Below are 10,043 nucleotides of genomic sequence, written 5' to 3'. Positions count from 1 at the left end.
TGCAAAGTCCCTAGCACGCCACAGGCTTCCTTCCTGACATGGGGGTGGGGGTTGAGAGGGGCTTCTCAGGTCCCTGGGTGAGGTTCGGTTCACGAGCTGAACAGCTAGCAGTTCAGACAAAGCTATTGCTGACTTATGAGTGGGTGACTGTTTCCAGGACCAGCCCAATATTGGCAAAGACGCCTGCAGGGGGCCTCTATCCCCAGATCTCAGGTTTGGGGAGGCATTCCACCTGCCAAACCTCCCCTCCTGATCACTCTTTTAAAAAAAAAAACAAAAAAAAAAAACATGCCTTTATTTTATCAAAGATGTTCCAAGTTTACAAAACGGGCCACAACAACCTGAGCATCTTTGTGTGACATGCAGCCACCCCATGGACATTTTCCCAGCATTGGTTGCATGAAGCCCTTGGTCTGCCCTCAGCACATGCTTTGTCCCATGGAACTACCTGCCACTAGTTATTATGCCTGTAGAGCAGCCAGTGACAACATCTTTGGTCTAGAATGGTGAAGAAAAGCATAAACGGACAGCTGTTGCCATCAGGGCTAGCCCAAGACCAAATGCCCATCTGGCCCATCTCACCCCAGCAAGTGTCTGTTCTGTTGGCTGTCTGCTGGTATTCTTTTGCATCTTTTTAGATTGTGAGTCCTTTTGGGACAGGGAGCCATTTAGTTATTTGATTTTTCTCTGTAAACCGCTTTGTGAACTTTTAATTGAAAAGCGGTATATAAATACTGTTAATAATACTGTTAATAAAATGCAATGACCTTGTTTATTTGATGATGAATCGGCCTCTGATCTTCCACTCCATGGATTGGAAAAGGAAGAGAACAATGGAGGAGAGAAGAGTCGGAGACGCTCTAGCTCGTCAACCATCTCCTCCACACTTTCCACATCATCTCCCTCTTCCTTTTCCAGTCCTGGGAATGGATGGAGGAAGAACCACAGAGAATGGGAGTGATCAGACGGAGGTGGGTGCCTCTCCTGCCTGAGGCGACGGCCTCACTTGGCCTCATGGATGAGCCGACCCCTGCTTGCCACATTTCTGTTTTTACCATCAAAAGAACCTCACTTTATAAAAAGGCACTTAGTAATTAGAAATGTTGTCCTCTGGGTAAGAGGCTGCTATTTAGAGACACAGCTGGTGTGTGTTGAGTATACGGAGGGGGCTTTTCAACAGAGATGAGCAGATGTAAATACTCTTCCCTTCAGACACAGGGACATTTGTGCATAGTAAACACTCGCTAACCGTTGGGCCCTCATCCTCAGGCCTTTCCCTTAAAGCAGCTTTCCCAGGTTCCAGGGAAAGCAGGTAACTGGAACCTTAAATCACTGCTTATATATGATCCTTTCAAATATTTTCAGGATTAAGGCTTTCCAACTGCACATTGCAAAGGGGAGGAAGGGGCTTTGTGGCTACAGAGGAAAGTAAACTGGTCTTTCCTGATGATCTGTAAGTTCCAGGGGAGTTAAAGTGGAACTGAATTCATCACCATGCAAAATTACTCCTTTGGAGACACGTAATGAGGCTCCATAGAATTTCATCATGGAATGGAGCTAAACCAGACAGCAGGCATGGAATACTGGCCCTTTGAAAGGAGACTTCTCTTTCTTCCCAGCTCACTTTCCTTATTCAAAGGATGTTCTTAATCCTCAGTGAGCACCCTTTGGCTCAGTACAATGTTTCCTTCCTGTACCTGGACCAACGGAATGGTGGGACAAGGGTGAAGCACCAGGGAATTAGACCAACCCAAAACCAGTTCAGAGAATTTTTTTCCCAGTTGGACCAGAACTGAACCCAAACTGAATAGCACTTGCTTACCTTGAATCGGCACCGGAACTAGACCCCCTAAACATGCATGCACAAAATTGAAATACAATTATTAAAATGAAAATCTTTTTTTCCTAAAGGTAAATATATATATCATTGTATTCATATATATCATGGTGTCATAACCAAACCATTTTGCATAGTTTGTGATTGTGACAAATCTGTACCAGAGAGTCAAAAATTACTGAAGAACTGATTACCGAACCCAAATCTTTAATGGTGTGACTCCCTGGGAAGCACTTGTCATTTCCCCCTCAGCAAGGCACAAATAGCAGGTCAAGCACCTCCACACAAAGAACTACTGAAGATCAGTATGGATTTCGTGAAATTCTATGGGCGCCGATTGGAGCGGCCGTTTCTGGAATCGCTAGCGCTTTGCTAAGGAGGGGGTAAAAAGTTCTGGAAAATAAATTAAAGGCCACCCACCATGTTCTGTGTGGTGTCCTGACGCTCCACGAGAAGGGGTGATTCTTAAAGTAAGGCATCGCTGGCAACCCTATCAGTAACCCATAGAATAAGGGGGGAAAAATGAGAATTGTATACAGTGGGCATGTTGCAAACAAAGTCAGAGTTGGAGAGGTCAAGATAAAAGACTAGTTTGGTTCTGGATTGCAGCTTTGCTTTCTTTACCGAATAAGTACAAAATGCATTTTCTCTGCTGCTGCTGTTGTTCTAGTGAACATTCCCCTTTGAAAGAAAAAAGAAATTGTGATGAAGGACTGTGGAACAAATCCACTTCAAAGAACTGGGTGGATGCACAATCACACAGCTGACGGTGTGGTTTTGCTTTCTTCTATCCCTATGCATTCTCTTGCCTATTTCAGCACAAGAATTCTGGGGGGAAAACAAATCTCAAATGGGACCTTATAGAATCCTATCTGCTGGGGGGATAGCAACAGAATCCCCGGCTTGGTGAATGGCAGCTCTCTTTGGGATGCCAAAGATTTCAGGGGAGGATATATAGGGGTGGATTTCAGGGATATATATTATATGATTAGGCAGAAGAAGAACTGGGAGCCCAGATTTTAAGGCAGTGTAGAATGAGTGCAGGTTTTTTTTTAAGGAGAGAAAAAAAAACCCTCTTGAAACAGAATATTTAAAAAAAATGATTAATAATTCCAACTCCAATAGCTCTCTGATCTGATGGAAGGTCTTGAAAGAGTTAACACCCAGAGAATAAGACAGAGAGAAAGGGGAAAAAAATGTTTGAGTTGACACTTAAAGGAGAGGCGGCTCCCCCTGTCTCTGATTGGCCTCAAGTTCCATCCAAAAACTCCCCCCCCCCCTTTCATTACTCCTCCTCCTGCTGTCTGGGTCCCAGGGGAGGGGAATGTGGAATAGTGAGAGAGATCAAAAATAAACCTCTTATGTCAAAGCAGGGGGAAGAAAGTATAAATACTTAGGGCTTTTGCTGTCTGCTGTGGTGCTTCAAAGCCTTTGCAAGGGAGAGCTGGAGAGCTTCCTAGCCAGAGAAACACTCAGAGAGGCAAAAGGGGGGAACAGGCTAGAGAGGGAGAGGATCTGAATCCCCCCCAGCGCCTTGCAGCTCAGCTCAGTCTTCTTCCAAGTGGACCAACCCAGCCCTTGCAGCTGCCTTTGGTATTAGAGTGATAGATCTGGCTTGGAAGGGCTACTGCTGGGGAGCTGGGAGGTTGGGGGGCTGCTGAAGACACCTCACCAGCCAGCCTCCAGGCAGAAAGAGGATTTTGATTTCATTTCATTTTTTTGTCTCCAGCTCTGCTTGCACACTGGGCAACTTGCTGCTAACTCCAAGCCTGGCAAAGATTTCCTCTCCATTCTCTCTCCCTCTCTCTCTCCCTCTCCCTATCAGATTTGCAGCATACATTTTTTGCACAGCTGGGAGTTGCATCTCCAACAGTCTCTCTCTCTCTCTCTCTCTCTCTCTCTCTCTCTCTCTCTCTCTCATATTAGTCACTCCTTCCCAGCTCCAGGCATCTATGCCCCTTTCACTTCAAACCCAGCCATCCCCTGGCTGGCTGACACCTGCTTCTCCTTCCCTCTTTCCCTGGCTGCCCTTCCTGATCCTTCTGTGCAATGCCCAGGCACTACCCATCCAAGACAGCGACTCTCAGGAAGTCGTGCCTGTCTGGCTGGCAGCTCCTCTGGGTGGCAGCGAAGGGCAGGTGTCCTTCTCCATCACCGCTTTTGGGCAAGAGTTTGTGCTGCAGTTGGAACCCGACGCCAGCTTCTTAGCTCCTGGACTGAAGATCCAGCACCTTGGAAGGAAGGAGCCCCTGGGGTTCCTGGCAGAGGAAGACACAGGGCTACGGAAATGCTTCTATTCCGGGACAGTGAACGCTGAGCCGGACTCCCTGGTGGCTGTCAGCTTGTGCCAGGGCATCCACGGCTCCTTTTTGGTTGATGGAGACAAATATCTCATCCAGCCCCAAGGACAGAGGAGTGGGGATCCCCTGCTGCGGGTTCACCAGCTCCAGAAGAGGGGGTGGGCAAAAGAGGGAGCAGAGGACTTTGCAGAAAGGGAAGCCCATGGAGACCCCGGCATCACCAGAAGCCGAACCAAGCGGTTCACATCAGAGGCCCGCTACGTGGAGACCCTGCTGGTGGCCGATGCGTCCATGGTCCAGTTTTATGGGGACGACTTGCAGGTAGGATGCCATTTTGCTCAATCTTCCCTTTACGAGACTCAGAGCAGGTGCGGCTGGTGTGTGCATGCAAGGGGTGCAAAGATGTGGTGGAGCAACCTGGTTGTTGGGCTGTGCGGCCAAGCTGGTGTGGTGCACTGGCCTGTGGACTGGAAAGCCTCCAAACCTTATCTCAGTCTCCATCTGTAAAATGGGGTTAATAATACAATGGATTCACTTTACAGGGGCGGTTTTCACATTGATGTAGTATGAAGCATTATGAATACTTTGATGTATGCATGAGAAAGACAAACGGGGGGGATGGGACAAGAGGCCCAGGACGCAACTGTGCATAGGTTCACTGTAGGACAAATTCCACCTCTTTGAGGATGCTTCTATCTAGGAGCAGACTTAGCATGTTCGGGGATACTGGGCTGCCACCAGACCGCAACCTTTCTTGAGCTCTCTTCCAATGTGTGGCAACACCTTGCAATGTGACATCATCATGTCATGTTTTTTTCCCCGCCCCGTTGCACATTATTGGCGGGCGCCATCAGGGGCTGGAAAGCGCACCATGCAATGAAGTCATCATGCGTTTAGCATTCCTGCATATTCCAGGAGAGGGAACGCAACACGGGGATGCCATTTTTGGCAGCGGCCCTGAGACACGTCGCTCTCCCCTCGCAGAAAACGTGTAGCCTGGGAATTGGCTCCCCTCCCAGCAGACGGAAACATCTGCCTTTTAACCCAGATGTAGAGACTTTGGATGCAGTTTCTTTTCCATTGTGCCTGGCTAAGTGTCCCAGAGAAGTGGTCATTTTGACATGCTCCCATATTAGCGCAACTTGGTCTGGTCAAAATATTATCGCCTCGCCCTTTTTGCACAGATATGCACCGATGCCATAACTTTGGTCAGTACCAAATTCATGGCACGGTAACCACGAAACCATTTTGCCATACAAATGCTCATGGTGTCAAATCAAATCTTATATATGATTGCAAAATCTGCCCCTTTTCTAGATTAAGTGGCACCAACCTAGGTCACTAGAGAGCCATTAGTGTAGACAGAGCTTTGCTTAGATTGAATGGGAATGCCCAACCACATATGAGTAGCATAATCTCTGGTCCCAGAGGGCATGTTTTGCAGCCAGAGGACAAAACTTTCCACTCTGTAAGGGGAAGATCTTAGCTGGGCTTCCCTCCTTCCATACAATCAAAAAGAGCCACCGGGCTCATCCATTTCAGAAGAGCATTTACACCAGAGATTCCAAATCAGGCAACATGAAGTGAATATTCTGTTCCACCATATTACCTCTAAAAAAGAGAAATTTGCAGCAAATGATCCGTATGTGCAACAAATGACTTCACTTCTTCTGAAACCTCTAGTTTCTCAGTGGAGACATTATGCACCAATCATAGCAAGGGCATTTTCTTGAAGGGGTATGGAAACAGATGTGCATAGTTCACTCCAGTGGTTTCTGCTGCTACACACAGATGATTCGTTGGCAATCACTGGGTTTTTAGAATGGAAGTTCTTTCATCTGGTGAGTCAAAGGTTTTTTTTATAATTTCAAAAAAGGAGATCGGCACCAATATGATTGATTCTGGGACTGTGGGGAAGTATCTTGCTTTGCACATGGAGTGGGTAGAATTGTAGAAACTGGAAATGGGAACATCTGTTACACAGTAATGTGTCTGTAAAGTACAGAACCAAACACTGTCAGAAAAAGTTGCTCATTTTAAAAAAAGCAAGCAAGTACAGCCCTTGGAGGGAGATAGAGAGCAAGAGACTGGAGGAAAACACAACAGTTTTTAAGGTTTTGAGGGAAGCTTTGCTTCATGTGGGGCGCGCGCACACACACACACACACACACACACACACACACACACACACACACTTTTGTTCCGTTCTTGCTCCTAGTGAAACCAATCATTCAAGGTTTTGAAACAACACAAAAACCTGCCACATCAATTTACCAGAGATTGAAGTTGGGGTAACTGTACATGCCAGAAGCAAGCAGCTATCCCTTTTTCAAACCAACTCTGTGGGGAGAGAGAACACTATACAATCTCTTAGTCTGGAATGAACTGGAGCTGAACCTATTTCATCTTACCTGAAAAGAACTACACAAAAGTACTTTGTGATTTTTTTGTCTCTCCCTTCCCTTTCCTTCCTCTGTTGGGAAAGTTTCCTTCACCTACTGTCAACATTTAGATTGCAGGACCTTTGAGGACTCATACCTGCTGTCCTTTATATATATATATATATCAGTGTGATTCTGCAAAGTTTCTATGTCTTTTGGACAGCACTATGTGAATGAATTATCCTTTGTCCATGTATCCTGCCACTGTGAATTTTGTAGCAGGCAGCCTATAAATTGAATCAAAGCCAAACCCCTGTATCCTGACACCACGTGGATCTGGGAATCTCATCTACAACAGTGGAATGTCTAAACAGGGCAAAACATGAGTCATAATGAAATGTATACAGTAGTAGACAAGTACAGCACATTCCCAAAAATAGGAAAACCATAGGTTTGAAAGGTCTTGATCTGAATAGGTTTCACTTTTCTTATTTACTATATGGTGTTTTGTTTTCATTTACTATCCTGCCTTTTTTCTTGTTGTAGAACTGAAGACAGCATGTAGTTTCCCAGGCAGGCAGTAATTCATCCAGGCACTGACCAACTTCAGCTAGGCTTTCATATAGTGTACTTTCAGATCATTCTCCAGGTCTCTAGAATAGAGGTGAGCAGGCTACACAAGCTTGCAGGTGCATCTTGATTTTGGGGGTAGGATCTCAAATTTCAGGTGCAAAATAGTGCCTGGGGGTGTGCAGTCAGGCAAAACTATAGGTGGAGTCAGTTACCATCAGTCATGCACTAGGATAATACACATATTCAAACACACACACACACACACACAGAGAGAGAGAGAGAGAGAGAGAGAGCAAAATGATGTGGTCAAAGGCATCCAATTAATGTTCCCATTTTACAGCTAGGAATCCCGGGTACCAGCAATAAGTGATCAGCACAAGGTCAGCCAAGACAGCAGCTCCAGTTTGACTTGCAGTTCTACTCACTTTTGTGGAACTATTGCAGGGTCAGAAACCCTTGCTGATATACAGCACTGCAGGTCACCTAGTAGGTTCCCTTTTCTCTAGGACTGGCAATTAACTGTTCATCAAGTCACACATTTTAAGTAGCTCTATATATTACAACCAGTACTTGAAATGCATTTGTAAAAGGATAACTGGATGAAATTGGGCATGTGAATGTAAGGGGAAGTCATATATTTTGAAGTCGTTTTGCTTCAGTCAGTGTTCTGTTGGGGTTGGGACCCCAGTGGACTCACATAGCCTCATTTGAGGGGTCATGGTAACCTTTCAACGCCTGTGCAAGAGAGGGCTTGGATCTGATCCAATAATGGTACTTCCTTATCAGAAATAAAATCTTGAACAATCCTGCACAGCCTCTTCCTTTTGTCTTGCCCAGCAGTTCCTAAGGCCAGCTCTGCTCAGGTTGCTACCTCACAAGGTTGTTGTGAAGACACAAGAGATAGGGGAAATGGGTCAGGGGTGGGCAGATCAAGTCCTAGGAGGGGTGGGATTGGTGGTAGGTCTCCAGGTCTTTCTTTCTTTCTTTCTTTCTTTCTTTCTTTCTTTCTTGATTGATTGATTGATTGATTGATTGATTGATTGATTGATTGGGTCATGGCACAAAAAAGGTTGAAGACCGTAAGTGATCATGCAACATTTTTCTTGCCATTATGTTTGGATTTTAAAAAATTTACTCTTTAGCAGAGATTTCAGTTCAGTGGAGATTTCAAACAGTATGTGCATCTGGAGTGTTCCCCCCTCCTGGTGGTGATCCAGTGCAAACATTGGCATCTCACAGCTAACAATGGGAACTCTCTGCCTATCAGGAAACCTTCTCTCCACTTGGAATTCTGGGTCTTGTTCACACTCTTTTTTTTCCTCCTTTGGCTCTGAAGTGTGAGGGTGATGTCACATGCAGCCTGAGCTTGGGATTTGCAACAGGTGTATTCAGAAGATGACGCATGCCTGTTCCAAGTCCCACTGTTCCTGCTGCCTAAGGGGTGTTCCATGCTTTGCCGAGCAGCTGGTGGATGCTGCAAGCCTGGAAAACCTGTTTTCCTAGGAAAAATGGGCCACTCCTGACTGCTAACAAGAAGCCAGCCAGACAGATGCAATGAGTTCCCTCTGGTCACCTGCCAGGCATGTGTTGGTTACAAGACCTCTGTAACCTTCCACACCTAAGAACAAAAGAAGAGCCCCACTGAATCAGGCCAAAGGCGCATCTAGTCCAGCCTCCTGTATCTCACAGTGTCCCACCAGATGCTTCAGGGACTACACAAGACAACAAGAGACCTGCATCCTTGTGTCCTCCCTTGCAGCTGGCATTCTGAGGTAGCCTACTTCTAAAATCAGTATCCACATTCAAACCCATTCTAAACTAGATGCCCAATCTAGATTTCACATGTGCATTACAATATAGTACTTGAAGAAGAAAAAAATCAAACAGTGCAATCCTCTGCATATCTATTCCGAAATAAACCCCATTGATTCAAATGGGACTTCCTCCTAGGTAAGTGTGTATAGGATTGAGGTCTTTGTTCTATAAGATAGATTTGGAAACATTTTAACTACTGTGATTTCCCTCAGAAAACATGAGCATAGCCTATAGGTGTCCCAAGTCAAACATCCACAAAGAGGAGCCATGGCAGTTAAACATGTTTACAGCTATGTAGGCCAGTGTTTCTCAAACTGTGAGTCAAGACCCACCAGGTGGGTCGTGAGCCAATGTCAGGTGGGTCCCCATTCATTTCAATATTTTATTTTTAATATATTAGACTTGATGCTACCAAGGTATGTGACTGCATTTGGGGAAATGTTACAGACCTGTACTTTTAACAAGCTACTATGTCTATTCTTTTAAAAATGCTAGTAAATGGGATTTACTCCTGGGTAAGTGTGGGTAGGATTGCAGCCTAGGATGGTTAAAAATGTTCCTGCTTGATGATGTCACTTCCAGTCATGACATCACTTCTGGTGGGTCCTGACAGATTCTCATTCTAAAAAGTGGGTCCCGGTGCCAAAGGAGTGAGAACCACTGATGTAGGCAGTAGGGTTGCCAAGTTAGATGCACCCCAAGATCTCAGGTTTCTGAGGGAGAGCCTTGTGATTTCACAACATGAATAACAACAACAACAACAACAACAAAACAACAACAACAACAGGTATTTCTTGGTCTTTATTCAAGACTTTATTCAAGGCAGTTTACATAGGCAGGCTTTATTTAAATCCCTTATTAAATAGGGATTTTTACAATTTGAAAGAAGGTTCTTTCTTTCAAAAACCACAACAGTCCAGGTGTTTCATTCCGATCTGGCTTCACATTCTGGCCTCCATCCTCCCACGCTCAGAGCAGATGGAATAGCTCGGCTTCAACTTGTCAGCTGCTTCAAGGTCGCACGGTGCCGGTGGCCTCGAACTGGCGACCTTGTGGATGTTATCTTCAGGCAGACGGAGGCTCTACCCTCTAGACCAGACCTCCTGCCCTGACATGAAGCTTGATGAGGTCCTAAGA

General features: G+C 45.5%; 1 protein-coding gene across 1 annotated transcript in view; it reads left to right on the top strand.

Annotated features, from left to right (window-relative positions):
* Positions 1 to 3,265: 3,265 nt before the first annotated feature.
* Positions 3,266 to 10,043, top strand: part of ADAMTS8 (ADAM metallopeptidase with thrombospondin type 1 motif 8) — a 28,609-nt gene continuing 21,831 nt past the window's right edge. Inside the window, exon 1 of the mRNA XM_066639370.1 lies at positions 3,266 to 4,458. Coding sequence (XP_066495467.1) covers positions 3,790 to 4,458 — 669 coding nt within the window. The 5' untranslated portion in view covers positions 3,266 to 3,789. The remainder of the gene's footprint in view (positions 4,459 to 10,043) is intronic.

The sequence above is a fragment of the Tiliqua scincoides genome, chromosome 11 (assembly GCF_035046505.1).
Source record: "Tiliqua scincoides isolate rTilSci1 chromosome 11, rTilSci1.hap2, whole genome shotgun sequence".
NCBI lineage: Eukaryota > Metazoa > Chordata > Lepidosauria > Squamata > Scincidae > Tiliqua > Tiliqua scincoides.
This window is presented reverse-complemented; position numbering and strand designations above follow the sequence as displayed.